Here is a 17434-nt window from a genome sequence, read left to right on the forward strand (position 1 = left end):
GTGCTGCAGCTAATGGCCAGCTCTGAATCCATTAGGTTCATTGTGTCCCGGTCTCCGGATGTGCTCTGGGCATCAATATCTGTTCACTTCTGCCATTTCCTGATGGTTCCAGTGCCACAGGTTTGCAGCAGACAGCAGTTCCTGGGGTCAGAGTTGAGAGGCAACAGCAATGTCGACAGCCATGAGTTCCCACTTCTGTCTAAGGCAGTCTGCACAAAGCCCTCTGCCAGCTCCAGCTCTGCCATCAGCACAGCTGGAACACGCAGCAAGCGTCATGCCCGATACAACAAAACGATGAGAATTTTACCCTGTGAACTAGTGATGTCTTAAGTTTCCAGTTACCAGTGCCCATGGGCAGGGCTGGACAGGAGATCCACTTTCCCCACCTCGCAAACCTCCCTGAAACACTGTTGAACAACCTGCACCAGGCACTGCTCCCCAGTGGAAGAAGGGAGACCATATCCCAGTACATCTGACCAGACCTAACCCCTGCACATGCTTGTAGAGTCTGCATGATTTCATGCAAAATTAATTAGGTTAATTACAGAAAAAAAAGGAGGCAAAGGGACTTCAACAACCCTGGAGAGGCATTCTTCCTGGAAAAGCCCAAAAGAAGCATGACACCATCCTCCTCGTTACCTCTGGGAAGACGCCAGGGGCACGGCCACAAACCAAGCTCCCAGGTGCCTGCTGTGCATTGCCACCAGCAGAGCTAGGTAAGTGTTTTCAGCTGAATTGATTGAAAACTGCAGTTTCCAGATAGCTCAGACCTATTTGCTACTTCATGACAAGTTTTGGACAGGAACAAAATGCTTTGTTTTCCAAGAAAAAAGCCTCATCCTGCATTGCTTTGCTTGAAATTGAGCTGCATTACATTTAAAAGAAAAGATAAAGGGTCTCTCAAACTTGGCTGGGTTGGGGTTTTTTTCCTCCAGCTTTTCATTTTGGGCACCAAATCAAGCAATTATTTATTTGTTGGGCTCTGCTCTTCAGACAAGCTGCAAGCATCACGAGCCAAAGGGCCAGAGCAGCTCTGCCCAAGCAGCAGCATTAAGGAGGGTGTTGGTGTTTTCTGCACTGCATGCTCCTTTCAGACCTCAGCTTGAGCTCCCTCTAGGCCAGCAAGCACTTGCCTGGGGGAAGGAGAGCAGGGTCCTGTGCAAGGGATGGCAGCTGCCCCACCTGCCCTAGTGGGCAGCGATTCAGAATAAGCAACCAAGAGGCCACAGCCACTGCTTGAACGATGTGCAAGGAGAGGACTTCCCATGCAAACTGCCTACCACAGTGCAAATGCATCACACCAATATCCCTCCTGCTGGTACCTGGCACTGAAGCAACTGCCCTAAATGCCATCTCCCACAGTGCCAAACTCTCCTCTAGCAGCCAGGCACGCACAAGGGGCACCTGACAAGGAAAGGCAACCCCTTCACTGCCAGGGCATGACAAGCAGCTGTGTCACAAAGGAGGCTGATGCTCACTGAGAGCCAGAGCTCGCAGATGCTGCCTGGTGCCTCTTTCACCAGGGACTGGCCCAAACTGGGAGACGTACACACGCAGCCACTCCCACGTCTTCCTGGCCCAAAGCTATTCCTGGCCCTGGTGCCTTCAGTGCCCAAGCAAGGATGAGAGCAGAGCTCATTCAGAGAGGAATGGAACATCTGCACTATAAATAGCAAAGCAGGAGGGCTAAGGACAGTCTCTAAAAACCCAAACAGCAATAGTGCCATCCACTCAGGGTGCCCTGGGCATTTTGTAAGACATGAAGTGATACCTGAGCTACCAAGAGGCTTACACACTGAGAACAGGCTTTGACCACACTGTGGAGGAAGAGCTGCAAGCTGGGCTGAGACTGCAAACTTATCTGCAAAAAGCATATGGAGCTTTTTGCAAACTGGAAATGAGGTAGCAGCTGACAGTAAAAAAGGAGGGAAAGCGGATCTGTGAGGGAAGGCAGTTCCCAAAGCCAGCCAATGGAAAGAATAACGCTCCAACATCCAAACTCCTTAAAGACCATTCCCAGCCCTCCTCCTCTCCTGGTACTTCTTGCAGTCCCATCCACTGGACTCCCCACACTGTTGAGCTAAATCCCAATGTTGCACACCAAAGGACAAAGGCAGCATACCTCGACTCAACCAAGCACCAGATGAGTAGCTCAGGATAAAAGCTCATGTCTTCTGCAACCCAGGGCAACCTCTGTGCAGCACCCAGCCCACACCAGGAGCAGGACAGAAGTATAAGAGCTCAGCCCATCTTGTGACCATAAGACACAAGTTCCCCTCCAACCTCCAGGAAGAGTCTTATCCTTCCCACCACATCCGTCCTCCCTACTCTCTCTTCCCTGCTGGCACCTCCATCAGGAACCGCAAATACTCTGCCTTCCCCTCCATGCTGACAGCACACATCCTATAAAGGCACCTCAGCCTCCATAGGTGAGGGTATGACCGGATTTAGGCAGCACTGCCAGGCACTAGTTTCCCACTCTCAGCAAGGAGCCATGCACTTTTCAGCAATGCTGCAGCACAGCTGGCTTGGGCGTATACCGGGAATCGGAGTGCAGGAGAGACAGTTGGGAACATAGGGAGAGGTATGTGCACACAGAGAAGGCACAGGACCCGAATGGAACCACTTAGCATATAAATACACATGCACACACACCCCCAGGGAAGTAGTTGCTTCCTCCGATATAAAGGGTATTTTTATCAAAACAGGAAGACATCACTTAAAAAAAACCCAAACACCAAATCCTTGCTTTATTACTCCTGGAGCACCAAAACCAGTCAGAGTACAAGAAGCGAAGAGAGCCAACACTGACTACAAACCTGCCTTGAGAATTCTGGAAGCCCACAAGCTCCCTTCCCTCCTTCCCCACAGCTCCCCTGTCACCCCTCACCCTTCCTCCTCTGTGCAGCAAGCAAGAGGAGAGGTAGAGATCTTGAGTTTGGCTGAGTTTCCATTCTGGGGACAGAAGCTTGATAACAGGCTGGGTAGGATGTGAGCACTTGTTGAGGAAGAGGATTAGTAACTCTCTAATCTGCACATTTTGGAGTCTAAGCACTTTACTCCACTCTAATTAAACCACAGAGTGCAGAGATTGCCAGAAGGGGGAGAACAAGGAAAAAGAAGGAAAGGAAACGGAGGCTATGACTTAAATGCTGTTCCTTGTGGCTTAAGTGCAAGGGGTGTCATTGGTAGGGCTGTATTTCACCTCTAGTGCTTTATGCCAGGGCTACTGAGTACCTTGTCACCTCCTCTGATCCAATACACAGCAGGACCAAGGGCAAGATGAAGGGGAATGTCTGTGATGGCCTGGGGATGGCAAAGGAGGGAGCAAGAGGCTCCGTCAGGCAGAGTGAAGCGTTACCTGCAGCAGCCTTGCCTGCCTGGCCCTAACTCCCCTGCTGAGTACCCCTGCCTGTGGGAAATGATACAACTGCCAGTCTGCCGTTTGTTTCTGCTTCCCAGACCTGTCTGCACAGAAGGGCCTTATTCAAGCGCTTATCTGGCTCCAGGTTGGGGAGAGGCAGGTGCATTGCTGCCCTGGCACCCAGGCAGGACATTCAGCTCTGTGCTGGGCTCGCTCAGGGCTGCCTGGTAAGAGAAACTTTCCTGGCACAGGTAAAGAGGGAAACCTTTTACCACAGCCCACGACAAACAAAGCAGTACAAATAATGGCCTATTTCCCTCAAGCTGCATTCAGCCTGAGCTGAGAGGAGGCAGCAAGGTTGAGCCTCCATTCCTCATAGCTAGCACATCAGCATGCAGCAGGGACAGCTTCACCAGGTAAGCTACCCAGGCAGTGGGAACAGGAGCTCTCTGGGTTGCAGCATGCCACAACCCTACAGTAGGAGGAGCAAGGCAGCTGGTGGCATAGCTGGGAACAGGAGTGCCAGGAAGGGCCTTGTCTTCCCTAATGCTTGCCTCCAGCTCTGCCCCATCAGACCATGGCAGGGGGGTATATGTGTGCAGGGGCAGCTTGTCACTCCAGCCTCCCTCTCTTCCCTCGCTCCTATTCTCTGGAATTCCTCTCTTCTGTTTACTTTGTTCTAGCCCTCAATGAACAGGAAGAAAAGAAAAGGCGCCTTGACAAATCCGATCAAGGCGCAGACATGCTGAGGCTCCCTCCTGCTGGCATGCCAAGCTCTGTACTAATGAGGGGTAGAGGAGAGCAAGGCAACCACAGAGAACAGTGGCCCCACAGAAACACTTGATGTAAGGAACAGAGGGGTGAAAAAAAAGCTGCTAGGGCAGAACAACGCCAGCAAAAGCTCTGAGCCTTCAGAAGGGGGTCTTCCCATTTCCTCTAGCTGAGGGCGCTTGTTCCATCTCCTCAAGCCAGGTCCCTATCATCTACCGCCCACTACAACAGACACAAGCGATGGACCATAGCAGTGTTTGAGGAGAAAGATCCAGATGTGCACATTTAAGGGAAGTTCAACTGAAACAGCCTTGGAGATAGGACAACAGTGTGTTTCAAGGATCTGTGTGGGAATCAGGTCTTTCCTTCCAGAGAACTGGGCCATAGGGGCTTACAAGTGCCAGTGTTGTCTTCAGAACCTTCCCACAGGCTCTAAACACCCACATGCCCACTAGGGAGGAATTCCCACAGAGCCAAGACCTTCTGCCATTCAATCACATACAGTTTAGCACTTTGGGTACAGTAGGACTAAGACAGGAATGTGAGGAAGACTGTACATGTCTCCCAAGAAGTGCTGGCAAAGCCACAGCCACCATGCTCCACTGCAACACATACAGGAGCCCTCACACCAACTCTTCAGCAGGACAAGTAGCTGGGGAGGGATGCAAGTTCACTGGGCCCCTCCCAAACATGATAGCAGCAGCAAGTGTTCAGCTCATGAGGGATTATTTATCATGTCCAGTAACCTGAGCCACTGCAACATACCCTGGGCAGTTCCAGGAGGGGATTCAAGAGAGATAGAGGCATAACAGGGAGAGAGAAGGGCTAAAGGCAGAGGAGAGAGAAGGCAGGCAGAAAACACCACACAATTTGCACTGCAGGGAGCAGAGCAGCAGCATCACTTCTCCTCCTCAGAGGAAGAGGACATCCTCCTTCTCTGCTGGGATCTTGCCACTTTCTTCTAGCTCCCATGGAACAGCTGCTACCTGAACAGTACAGTACCACAACCACTCAGCAAAACCCTCCTCCAGCAACAAAGTCCGACACTACCACTTTGTGAGTCACCCTCAGTATCTGGGTACAAGGTGGCAGTCAGTGAGTGAGGACACGTATGGACACTACAGCACATGTCAGTAAATAGACACCACCCCTTCCATCATCCCCACTCTGCTTATCCTGATGTCTCAGCTCCCACCTCAGACAGAAGGGATGTAAGGGAGGAGGCTTTAAGATGGACACTTCCAGAGCAGAGGATATGAACCAGAGTGCCAAATCTGCCTGGTACACATTTGGTCTGAAGTTACAACCATCCCTTTGATGCCACTAGGAGTCCTGCATTTACAGGGAGCAGTTCCCCAGGTAAGAGCCAAGTTCCTGATACCCACCTGGAACGGGAAGCAGGAAACCGAGTAGTTTCAATAGCAAAGAGCTGGAAAACCAAAGGCATCTTCAGCAGAACTAATACTGAGTGGAGAGAGCCACACACATGCCTGCCATACATGGCAGTGCTGCCCAGTGGGATCCATTACAGCACAGCCACCAGTGGCATCAGGAAAACAGACTTCTCACGTGCATGTGGCAAAACCTTTATCTCCCAGGTGGAGATCGTGTACAACAGCTACAGCCCAGCCACCAGCTGTTATTTACACAGCACCACACAAGGGACCTTGAAGACCCGCAGCATGGTAGGACTGACCTCCAGGTCTGCTGCCTTCTTCAGGTGGGGTCAGGGGAGCTTCGGTGAGGCTAGGCAAAAGGCAAATGAGAAACCAGAAGCAGCTGCAGCACCCAAAAGCAGTTGCAGCACCCTCTCCCTCAGGACGGAGCTGCACCTCTACAACAGAGTGTTTCCATTAACCCAGGCCACCAGATAACTACATGTCCAGAAGTTTTTTCCGACTGCATCATACGGTTACTAAAAGATATCACCCCTCCCCCTCAGCCTTTAGCACAGGCAGATTTGGGATATTATAGAAGAGACTGCACATTGCTAATGAATCAGGGAAGGGGTCCTGTCCAAGTAACAGCCTGGGGCTCATAAATGGCTTTCTGAAAAAGGCGTTTGGAGGCAGGAGACGGTCAGTATCTCACAGCAGGGCTCTGCACACATTGCCAGGCATGTTGTTCCTCCTGGAATGCCAAAAAAAAAGTCTCTCTCCTGAGATGCCAAGTTTCAGCTAAGCTGGGAAGGGCAGGGGCAACCTGACAGAGAACAGTAACAAAATGCCTTCAAGTCAAAACACTCATTAAAAGGCCCCTTAAGCTCGTTTGACCTGGGTTTCCCTTCCCCTTAGACTACCGCTTCAAGAAATAGACCTGTCAGCAACACTTCAGGAATTCGAGGACTATAACACCAGCATCCCCTGCCAGCTGCTGCCCTTCCAGGTCCCAGGAGGGCTGTAGGAAATCAGCAGTGTGAACTACCACAACCAGCTATGCCATGCTTAAAGTTTGGTGTACCTGTCTCCTCATTTGGTCTGAGATTTGGAGCTCTCCTGAAAGGTGTTGGCCTTCAGTGAGATACCATGAGTGAATCAGGCCTTCCATTCCAGACAGGGCTCATGTGTCAGGGACTAAAATACTCCCAGGACATATCTCTGTCTACAGGTTATTTGGAGCAAGTCATGATTTATACCTAGCTATCCCAAAGGATTGGCTGAGCTCATCCAGAAGTGAAGAAATGGACAGCCATGTCACAGTGTGGGCAGGAAGGGATGCCTCAAGGAGACAGGGCCAGAAAGACCATCTCACCCACACCAGGACTGCTCCTCTCCAACCACAGCTAGAAAGATCCGCTCCCAGGCCTCACACTGCCAGGCTTCTGCCATCCTGGTGGTGCAAGGGCAACAGGAGAACATGGTTGGGGAGAATATTCATGTCCCCCACAACTACCAAGCTGCTAAGACACAGCCACACATCAGTATACTGTGTCTATTCTCACACATCCTGCTCCCTAGCATTAACGCTGGCAAATGCTGTAAGAACACGTCTTCGCTCACCCCAGCATCCTGCAAGCAAGGCTTACTGAGGATGAGATGCCTCAGAGCCATAGAAGAGCTCTGCCTGGGGTCTGGCTCCCCAGAAACGGTGTGGTCTCATGGATCTGAGCCAAAAGTGAGATGCTGGCACACAAGCAAGCTGGATTTCAGCACTGTACCCACTGATGGGCTGGCAGAGTGTTTGCTTTTTTCGGTTTGCTTCTTTTCCTGCCATTAGTGCTGAGCCTGCACCCTTTATCACCAGAGCATAGGAACTATTTGGCCTCAGTTACAGCCAGTAATTTCCAGCAAGCACAAGCCCTCGTCATACGGGCTGACAGTAAGTGCTAAGAAAGGATCTGCTCAGAGAGCTTTCCGAGTACAGTCGAGAGAGAAACTGGCCCCTCGAGCCTGTGCTTCACCTCCTACCCCCGGCTATGGGCACTATAAACCAAGGCAATTTAAGTCTGGCCCAACCTCTTGGGTTTACTGCTGCTCTGAGAAGCCACCCCTCCTACAGTGCTTCCTTGCAGCAAATTTACCATAAAAAGGCAGTGCGATGCTACTCAAACTGTCCTCCAAACCCACTCACTGCAGGAGGGAGATGAACAGAAAGGCAGGAGAGACAGCGGGTGGGAGGGAGGCTGGGGGGCAAGAGACGAAGAAGCTTCGGCCAATAAGCTTCAAACTGAGGGACATAACCACATGATCTAGCTATGCTGCTTAGAGTAGTCCAACGACTTTGTGCATCAACTTCACCTCTGGCTGAAGACAAGGTGTCTTTGGCAGTCTACTAGGCAGCCGGCTCTCAGATTGCTGCCTGGCAGAACCAGAGCTTGTCCTTGAAGGAGAGTAGCTCTGGCAGTCTGCATTGGATATACCCCTAGAGTCACCAGCAATACACACAATACCTACAAGCTGTTCTCCAGACCTCTGTCACAGGCTTTCAAGTGACACCTGCCCTGGTGCTTTGTAAGCATTTTGCTTCACTAGCGGCTTGGCCACTGTGAAATTCAGAGGAGATCACAGGTAGCATTGTACATGAATGGAAAGTTGGGTTTAATCCAAGTGATTCTGACTAAAAAGGTTTGTTTAGTGCCAGGCTGTTTGCCAGCAGTACCTCGTGCCCTTTTTGAACTCAGCTTGCTGGAAAACAAACCCTCGGGGGAAGGGGGAGAGGAGGAAAGATCAGAAAGGATCGAGTGCCTGCCCACGCAACTAATTCTTGCAGAGAAAGCTGTAGGCACACACTGAGCCCATTGTGCGGAGGTAACCGGACAGGAGGAAGGAGAAACAGTTTGGCAGAGCTCTGCTCGCGTTCAGGAGACCTATGAGAGGCCAAAAATCCCACTCTCCTCACCCTCTGAGGGCACGGAGCTGCACCCACCGCTCCGCTGCCGCTGTCCGCACCGCAGGGTGTGCGGGGCTGAGTCGGGGCACGGCTGGGCGCGGCGGGGACCGCCCGCAGTACCGAACCTTCTCCCGCAACAGGCTGCGGCCACGCGGGCCCCGCGCCCTCCGCCTCCCCTCCGCGAAACGGGGCGTCGGGCTCGAGCGCGGAACGACCGGGACACGGCGCCGGACGGGCAAGAGCTGCGTAGCGCTCGTGCCCGCGCCTGTCCCTGCGCCCATTCTTGCGCTCCTGTTCCTGAGCCCATTCTTGCGCGCCCGCTCCTGCGCTCCCGTTCCTGCACCTATGTCCCTACGCACACCCTCCTGCGCCCACGTCTCTGCGCCCCTTCTTGCGCTCCTGTTCCTGCGTGCCTGCTCCTGCGTTCCCGTTCCTACGCCCACGTCCCTGCGCGCCCCACCCTGCGCCCATTCTTGCGCTCCTGTTCCTGCGCCCATTCTTGCGCGACCCCTCCTGCCGCCCGTCCCCCTGCGCCCATTCTCGCGCCCTGGCCACGCCGAACGGACCCTCCGCGAGGCTCGGGGGCTCCGCACGCCACACCCTCCGCGCCCGCCCCGCACCTGCCCGGCCGCCACTCCCGCTCCGGAGAACGCACCGCCCATCGGCCGCTTCGGGGCTCGGCTGCCACGCCTGGCGCGCGGGGCGGGGCGAAGAGCTCCGGGGCCAGGCGCGGCAGCCGAACCCCGAAGCGGCCGATGGGCGGTGCGCTAGGCGGTACCCGGAAGCTGGGGGCGGCACCCGGAAGCGCGCAGCGCGGGAGCCATGGCGGCGGCGGCCGCAGGGCCCCGCTCCCCGTCCCGCGGTGCCAGCCCGGCGGCGCGGCTGCGGCTGCTGTGCCAGCGGTACCAGGAGTACGTGCGGCGGCACCCGGCCGCCACGGCGCAGCTGGAGGGCACGGTGCGGGGCCTCTCCTACCTGCTGCCAGGTGCGGGTGCGGCGGCTGCGGGCGCCGGGGCCTTCCCCCACCCCCGCGCCGGGCGCCGCTGGTAGCCGCTCTCCTCTCTTTGCAGGTCGCTTCTCGGACTCGCACGCGCTGTCGGAGCTGGGTAGGGGCGGCCTCCGCGTCACCCCGCGCTCCCCGGGGAAGAGGCGGCAGCCCCAGCCCGGTTTGCTTTGCCCCCGCCCGCTCACGGCGCTGCTCTCGTTCTCCTCCCCCAGTGTACTCCGCCTCCAACCTCCTCGTGCTGCTAAACGACTGGATTCTCCGGAAGGAACTACGGCAGAGCCTGCCAGTGGTAAGGCCAGAGTGTGAGAGAGGGAGGTTTGGGATATATGCTTTTCTTTTTTTCCCCTCGCAGAAGCTTTCAGGGAGCGTTTTTTAGAGACTGACAGGTCTTTGTTTTCGGGTGTGCAGAGGCCACCCTTGGATGCAGGTAAACCGCAGTCCTGCCCCGTAGGTCTTGGCTTGGAAGAGTGGCCAGAGCACTCCCCGGGCCACAGAAACAGCCCCTGACTTGCACTAGGAGATCCCCTTCTTTTTTTTGACAAGCTCAGAACCTGAGGTAGGTAAAGGTGTTACCAAATAACCTTCATGGTTTCCAGAGTACCAAAGCTCTGATTCCATCCCTCAGCCCCTTCCTTTACTTGTGATATGGAGCAAAGTAATCATAAGCACCTTGCTTCTGAGGCAAAGGTGTTGCCAAATAATCATCACTGTTTCTAGAGCACTGAAGCTCTTGATTCCATCCTTCAGACTCTCGCTTTGCATGTGGTATTGAGCAAAACAGTTGTAAGCACCTTGCTTCTGTGTCTGTCTTGCAAGAGCCCCAGGCTGGTTCCCAGCAGTTGGTTCCCAGCATGTGTTAGACCCTTGGGAATGAGGAGGAGGGTGTTTTCTTCCAGATAGGCCTCTTGTGTTGCAAGCTTGCCTGCTGTGTGGGTTTGGGTGTTGGCAACTCTCTGTCTGGAATTTCAGGTGTGTAGCAAATAGGAAGAACCGAATGCTTGCATCACTGATTGTTAAAGGCTGAAGTGAATTTCAGCTGTCTTGTCTTTATTGATGCTTTTCAGTGGGTGAAATCCTGTGGTTGGCAGCACCAGCAAGCTCCCATGTGTGGAGCAGGGTCCCAGGCTGGAAAAGAACCTGCTCTCTTGGTGTTCGTGCCTGGGATCTAGACTGGTGCTGTTTTCAGCAGGTATTTGTTCTGTTGTGACTGGGGGCTCTGGGTCCCTTTCCCTCCATTCCTAGCATACTCCCTCATCAGCTGTAAGAGGTTTGTTGTGAATCCTGACTCTGGGACAGGGTGGAGGAGAGAGTTGTGCTGAGGAGTTCAGGCTCAGGCCATGACCTCAGAGACTGTCCTGCTGTGTCAGTTGGGTAGAAGACAATCCAAGATACAGCTGCGATATTCTCCCTGGTTCTGGGGTAGCGGCATAGTGTGTTACTGTGATGTCTTGGTCTGCCTCTGCTTGGAGGTAGAGAAGTGGGCCTGTGGGTAGACTCTGGCTGCAGCGGACGCACCGCTTTTTGTTTCTGGGACTTTGACTTCTAAGGCCATCTGGTGCTTATTTTTGAGAGTAACACCAGACCGGGCTGCGTTTCTGCCTGGTTTAACTCTCAAGCAGAACCTGCATCCTGTTCCCCTTCTCCCTTCTGTGTTTTGCAGTCGGTGCCCCAGCAGAAGCTACTGACCTGGCTGAGCGTGCTAGAATGTGTGGAGGTCTTTGCAGAGATGGGAACAGCAAGGGTGTGTGGGGAGATGGGACGGTGGACCATCATTGTCCTCATCCAGCTGGCTAAGTAAGTGCCACGGGAGGTGGGAAGGAGCTGTGTGTGCTCGGAAAGGAGATTGGGAGGGGGCTCAGCAGTACCCCAAGAAAAAGCCCGAGCAGAACTGAGCTGCTGATCTCTGAGGTTGGGGCAATTAGAAGCCCCACAGTACGCTGGATACTGTGTCACAAAAAGGGACATTTGCCCATCTTGCCTTGAGAAGACTTGCCTTTCTCTCTTCTATGCAAGCCACCTTTCTAATGTAGAAGGAACCCAGCTGTGTTGCCTGGTATTGAAGGCTTCCATGTGTCTGCCCGCAGAGCCGTCCTTCGTCTCCTGCTCCTGCTGTGGTACAAAGCTGGCATTCAGACATCTCCTCCCATCGTGCCGCTGAACAGGGAGCAGCAGCAGCCTCTCCATCCCCAAGGTGAGCCTACGGTGCTGTCAACATGGCTTGGCACCTCACTGGGCCACATGTCTTGTCCTGCTAGAAATTACTCATCAGAGCAGCGGCTTGGGTGGCACAGGGAGCTGTAAGGCTTCAGTATGCAAAGCCAAGCTGTGCTGCGCTTTCCAGCCCCCGTAGAGCATGGGTTAGCGTAGTGGCAGGGTTGTCCTACAGTCTGGAAGGAGGGGGTGGAAGAGCCTAAGCCTGAAACCACAGGCTGAACTGTGAGTCAAGCTGTGTTTCACCTGATGTGAATGTGAGGGAAAGAGATCCTAGTTCTGGACAATGTCAGGCAGATTCAACTTTTCACCCTTTGTATAGTGTTGGCCACTTCAGGATTATCTGGTTTGCACTAGATCGAGCTTTCAGTCTGGTCTTCTTGATGGCAATGTAGGAAGGGTGCTGCCAGCTCTGGAGTGAGGTGTGTTCTTTTGGAGCCTGACTTCTGTGGCTGTTCTCTCTTGCAGACATGGAAAACAGCTCCTCAGGGAAGGATCAGACCTATGTTGGCAAGCGTTCCAGCCGTGTTGTGCGCTCTCTCCAGAACAGTGAGTAGCTGAGGCCATTTTGTCCATGCCTGAGCTGTTTCTGCCCTATGCCCTTTGTGTATGACCTGGGTGTGGGCAGTAGAGAGCAGAACCTTGTATGGGGCATATCCTGCTGCCCCTGGGACCTGTGGGTGGGAGGATATCAAAGCAACGGGGATTCAAGCATGTGCTGCAAGGCTAGCACTTTAATTGTTTTTTTCCAAGTGAGCTGTGCAGTCGAGAGAACCCTTCAGCATGGTTATGCTTTGAGGAGCACAGAACTCATGATTACCTCTCCCTGCTCTGTTCCCTCTAGAGGCAAGCTCTGAGGGTGCTGTCTAGCCACAGCAGTTGCTGTATGTGCTGCTTTTCAAGCTTTCCTGTTTCACACATTTGGTGCAGAAAGTGGTGGGGTGGTGGTGTGGAGAAGTGTGGTAGGAAGATTTTATTTGTGTTAGTGATCTGATCTGCTGGTTTCAGCCCCATCACTGCAGTCCCGGCACTGGGGGTCCCCCCAGCAGAGGGAGGAGTCGCAAAGCCGAAGAGCAGAGGAGATGAACCAGCCTCCCACACCTCTGGGTCTCCAAGAAACCATCGCAGAATCCATTTATATTACCCGCCCTCTGCTCCACTGTATCCTGCAGAGGGTGCTGCGGGTGTGGCTGTGGTGCAGGGCAGTGCCATGCCAGGCTTCTTTCTCCCTGCCACTCCTCTGCTTTGGCTGGGGCCTTGTATCATTTCTCATACACCTTGATGGCTAGGCTCAGCCAGCAGAGTTGTGGGCACAAGTCCTCCGGTCCCTGCCCTGGGCACTCTGCAGCACTGCCTTAGAGTGTATTCTCCTGGGCTCAGCAGAGCTTTGCAGGCACCCGGAGAATCGCTTGTCTGCGTGCCTCTAGCATTTCTGGTTCTTTCCATTCCTTGACTGTTTGTTCCTAGTATTGAGTTTAGGATTGTGGGGCCAGAGATCGTGGAAACCCTGGTTTCTCTCAGCAGTACTGGACATCTCAAGGTCAGTCCAAGGTAGAGTCTTTGCGGGTGCTTGAGGTTGGTGGTGGCTGAGCATCCAACTGCCCCTTGCTCCCCAGTGTAGGGGGGGCCCTACTGAGAGAAATATGCATGGGGCTGGGGCTGGTCTTTAGCTTGGAGGTAGATGCATTTAGGTATCTTCTGCCACACTTTGAGTGCTCTCTGTTCTGAGCTGGTGCAGCTTCCTCTGCGGAGCTGAGAAGGAAGGGCATTTAGAAACCCACGTTGCCCTGCTGGCTGCTGTTGCTGTGAGTTAGGTCTCTGCCGTTCTCCTTCCAGTCTGAGCTTGCTGAGTGATCTGAAGGACCTGAACCGGCGAGAGCGAGCGGAGCTGAGACGACGAACCATCCTACTGCTGTACTACCTGCTGAGATCTCCTTTCTATGATCAATATTCAGAGTAAGGGGCCCCCGCTGGGCTTTTGCTGAAAATTTCCCTCTTAACAGAAATAGTCTCAGGGGACTGGGTGAGTAGATCTGAAGAGGTCTGGCTGCCTGTGACCAGGTTGATCTGAGCCTTTGCCTAAAAGCTGCCATTGCTGTTTGTGCATTTGACAGCTGGGGCAGGAGGTGTCTGTTGGACTCATTCATACTCTCTCCCTTCCTAGGGGCAGGATCCTCTTCCTTCTGCGCTTGTTGGCCGATTACGTGCCTGGAATTGGCTATGTCATACGTAAGTGGGCCCCACTGCTACATCCCACTTTCCGCTGGGTGGAGAAGCATCAGGGGAGCTGGGCAGAATGTTTGTCTATCTGTTTCCAACTTGGGGAAGGAATTAGGAAGTCGCTAGAATGGTCTCTGCCACCTAGGGCTGTTCTTCTGGGCTCCCTTTCTGCACCTCAGCTGGTGAACCAGAACCCTGCTTTGCAGCCCCTGTTTCTGAGCTCTTCCTTGATGCCCAGTCTGCAATGCAGATATGAGGTGTAAACAGTTGCCTAGAGGTATTGACCCAGCCAGGGTCTGATTGTAAACCAAAGGGCTGAACTGTCTTCTGTCTTCTAGTCCTTCATCAGAGGATCCCCTTATTATGGGCCAGAATTTCACCTCCTCTTCTTCTCTGCTGATGTGAAGCCTTTCCTGGCAATGAGACCGCGTTAGATTAGCCTGGCATTGTGGGACTGTCCTTTCCTGGGGAAGGTCATGAAGCTGTCTAGCTGAGGAGCAGCTTCCTCTAGTTAATGGTTTTGGAGAGGATTTGGAGCCTGCATTAAGCCATGTGCTACATAAGCATTTTCACTCTACAGCAGTTGTGCCTGTGTCTGCACCTGCTTGTTATTGCTGAGTTGTCTCCCTCTTTTCTGTGCCACAGCCGTGTCCTCCTGACTTGCTGCATGTGGCTTTTCCCCTTGCACGTTGTAGACACCCTTTCCCACTGGAGCTTGGGCCTACCAGCTCTGAGGGAGTGGTGACCCACACCGTGGCTGTGCTGACCATCTTTCACATCCCACTTGGTCCTGCTTTATCTCTGGTGCTGCATCCCAAAGTTGCCTCCTGTCTTGGCAAAAGTAACTGTTCTATTCCTGGGTTTTTTTGAGCTGTATAACTGGAGGTTTGGAATTGTTGGATATCATAACAAGAAGGGGGGAATCCGGCCCCATATGCATACAACTTGAAGTTCTTGCCTTGCTACATGTGTGATCCCTCTGTTCTCTTATTTCAGGGCCATTGATGGATTACTTGCCTGCTTGGCAGAAAATCTATTTCTATAACTGGGGCTGAGGAGAAGATGATTATTCTCCAAGAACAAAGTTGGACATTTCTCAGGAGGGCAAGCTGGCTAGGGGAGGGGTGTTGATAATTTCTAATTTTCAGTTAAACCATCAATGAGAAGCTCCTGTTCTGTGGAGTGGGGTGTATGTAATTTTTTTAACAGATCTAACTGTGAATGGTGGACACTACATGTGTGCAGAGACCCTGGCCACCTCTTTGGACGGTTCTGTGGCTGCAGCAATGGTGATGGGACAACCTCTTTTTTTTTTTTTTTACGCACTTGATTTTTCTCTTTTTGTATGGCTGCACTGTAATAAAGCTGAGCAGCAGTGGTTTTTGGAGAGCATTGTCTCCCAGCTCATGGCGCTGAGTTTGATCTGCATCCTGCTTATGTTGGTCATGCCTGGCCAATCTGCTTGGATCGGGCTTGTCTGTCAAATAAACTGACTGAATGGAAATATCTTCTGTGGGCATGGGTTTCCCTCACATCTGGTTGTCAGCAGGTCTCTATCAGAAAGAGCAGCTTTTGCAGTTGCCTACGCTGGGATGCTCTATCCCTTAGAAGCCTTTTGCTCTGGCCTGTCTCCAGCAGTGCCCTGCACGTTGCTCAGCTGATGGCTGTAGCGTGCATAGCTCCAGGTGCCTGGTTCAGTCCTGTTTCCTGGGTTTCCCCTGGAGGATGAAGAGCTGCCGTTTGCAGGCTGCTTCCCTAGCACCCAATGTGCACTAAAAGGGTTTCCAGAACAGCTGCAAGCCATTGCTTGGGGCAAGGGCAGAGAAGAGAAATTAAGATGTTCATTCAGCAAATACTGCTGTGCTACACTTAAAGGGCCTGGGAGGGGCCTGGACAGCCATGGCCATCTTATTGTATCTGCTGTGCTAACTGGTGGACCTTTGAGGCATCAGTCTGCTCAGTGAGCTGCTGTGGAGGCTCCCTTGGCCAGCACAAAGGGGTAGCCAGCTTGTGGCACTGAATTCCCCCACAGAGAGCTGCCAGCCCTCTGCAGAGCTTGGGATCTGGAAACTGCCAGGTGGCTTGGCCTCACGTGGATGACAGGAGCATTCCTACCTGAACCATACTTGAGGGACTCTAGGGTAGCAGCCTTCTTACGAGAATGAAATAGGGGATGTACCCTCCTACGCGGCCCTCTTCACCCCACCACAGCTGCAGCTGTTGGGGACTGCAAGGCTCTGGCAGCAATGTGGGGTCTGTTGCCACCTCAACTGGCAGTGCTGCCCTGTAATGCAGCAGCAGGGAAGAGCTGCGAGCAGGGGCCTGTGCTCCCTTTGGTCTTGCTGCAGAGGATGATGCTGAAGAGCGCAAAGCCTGGAAGGTGTTGACAGGCTTCACTCCTGGGGGCAGGGAGGTAGTGAGATGAGGGGGCTTGAGAGGGAGGAAAATGGTGGTGAGGAACAGGGAAGCAGCCCTGGAGCTCTGGCTGCGTGGAGAGTTGTACGCTAAGGCAGGGAGGGCTGCGAGCAACTAGGCAAGTTGGGCATTTGAGGACCAGAGGTTTAAGTACTGGGAGGGCACAGGCAGCAGTGCCTGGGCATTCTGCAGCAGCGCCTGCATTCTTCCCAAGCCAGCTGGTGTCCCAGGGTCACCAAGCTGGCTCCTCTGTGACTTCGCGGAGCTGGCATCAGGGTGCACCATGAGGTGCTGGCTCCTGCTGCTCGCCCTGCTGCTAGGGGCTGCCCTGCCGCAACCCCTGCCCCAGAGGTGATGGTGCCTACCCCCCTCCTCCCTGCCCTGGTACCTGCAGAGGTCCCTGTGGCTCCTGGCCTGGGCATGGGCTGGCACTTGTGGCTCCAAGCCCTCATGAACTGGCTGGTCTGGGTGAAGACAAGTGGTGTGTGGGAGCTCTTGTGCCAGCACGGGGTGAGCACTGTAGGGTCTTGGCTCACTCCTGCCCCTGATTATCTTCCCCAGGGCCAGCTACTCTGTCCCCAAGGACTTCTCTGCTCCCCTGGAGCTTCCACAGGAGCACTTCGGTCTGGTGGATGGTACAGTGCTTACCCCTCTGAAACTCCCTTAACATGCCATCACCCCTCAAGGTAGGTGGTTGACCCCAGCCCCACGAGCAGCCCCAGGGCTGAGCCCAGCCTCTCTGCTTTACCTGCAGATTATGGCATCAAACCTGAGCAGCCTCATATCAGGACCCCAAAGGTCCAGGAGCAGTCAGCAGGGCTGCACAGAGCTGGCAAAAGCAAGCACGACGAGCTTGACTTGTTGGAGTACTATGACGATGCCCACCTGTAGGCCAGCATGTCCCTGTGCCCACCGCAGCCCAGCCTCCAGGATCTCCGCACCCTCTGCTGCTGCAGGACAGGGTAGGTGGGGAAGTCTAGGACCAGGGCTGGGAGTAAGGGTAGGTCCTGCTTTTGGGTGGGGACTGGAGCAAGTAGCCTCTAGAGTTCTCTTCTTATCATCGTATGATGCTCTCTGGCCTCCAGGGATTGCAGCTGAGGCTCTCAGACCAAACCTGA

At 53.8% G+C, this 17434-nt stretch overlaps 2 protein-coding genes across 3 annotated transcripts; both read left to right on the forward strand.

Annotated features, from left to right (window-relative positions):
• The first annotated feature begins 9257 nt into the window (after positions 1-9257).
• On the forward strand, positions 9258-15408 carry PEX16 (peroxisomal biogenesis factor 16). 2 transcript variants are annotated; one of them, XR_011337519.1, is made up of 11 exons: positions 9258-9449; positions 9535-9570; positions 9683-9759; positions 11131-11264; positions 11555-11661; positions 12150-12230; positions 12690-12842; positions 13149-13221; positions 13518-13704; positions 13796-13910; positions 14898-15408. XR_011337519.1 is itself a non-coding variant. In XM_069857983.1 (11 exons), exons 1-11 carry the CDS (start codon positions 9287-9289, stop codon positions 14954-14956), a joined length of 1068 nt encoding a protein of 355 aa, XP_069714084.1. In that variant the 5' UTR covers positions 9258-9286; the 3' UTR covers positions 14957-15408. The 2 variants fall into 2 exon arrangements, 1 of the variants encoding a protein (XP_069714084.1); XM_069857983.1 differs by having other exon boundaries at positions 13518-13637; positions 13846-13910.
• Positions 15409-16519: 1111 nt separating this feature from the next.
• Positions 16520-17258, forward strand: FREY1 (Frey regulator of sperm-oocyte fusion 1). Its single transcript, XM_069857984.1, has 3 exons — positions 16520-16667; positions 16878-16951; positions 17071-17258. Exons 1-3 carry the CDS (start codon positions 16600-16602, stop codon positions 17205-17207), a joined length of 279 nt encoding a protein of 92 aa, XP_069714085.1. The 5' UTR covers positions 16520-16599; the 3' UTR covers positions 17208-17258.
• Positions 17259-17434: the final 176 nt, after the last annotated feature.

This window comes from Phaenicophaeus curvirostris, chromosome 5, assembly GCF_032191515.1.
Source record: "Phaenicophaeus curvirostris isolate KB17595 chromosome 5, BPBGC_Pcur_1.0, whole genome shotgun sequence".
Lineage (NCBI taxonomy): Eukaryota > Metazoa > Chordata > Aves > Cuculiformes > Cuculidae > Phaenicophaeus > Phaenicophaeus curvirostris.

What these genes read in the sequence shown, in the direction of transcription:
- PEX16 (XM_069857983.1), top strand. Translation starts at nt 9,287, where the DNA reads ATGGCGGCGGCGGCCGCAGGGCCCCGCTCCCCGTCCCGCGGTGCCAGC. An exon ending in GCACGCGCTGTCGGAGCTGG is followed by an intron (nt 9,571 to 9,682) that starts GTAGGGGCGGCC and finishes CTCCTCCCCCAG; the next exon opens with TGTACTCCGCCTCCAACCTC. An exon ending in TTCTATGATCAATATTCAGA is followed by an intron (nt 13,638 to 13,845) that starts GTAAGGGGCCCC and finishes CTCCCTTCCTAG; the next exon opens with GGGCAGGATCCTCTTCCTTC.
- FREY1 (XM_069857984.1), top strand. Translation starts at nt 16,600, where the DNA reads ATGAGGTGCTGGCTCCTGCTGCTCGCCCTGCTGCTAGGGGCTGCCCTG. An exon ending in CCGCAACCCCTGCCCCAGAG is followed by an intron (nt 16,668 to 16,877) that starts GTGATGGTGCCT and finishes TATCTTCCCCAG; the next exon opens with GGCCAGCTACTCTGTCCCCA. An exon ending in GCACTTCGGTCTGGTGGATG is followed by an intron (nt 16,952 to 17,070) that starts GTACAGTGCTTA and finishes CTTTACCTGCAG; the next exon opens with ATTATGGCATCAAACCTGAG.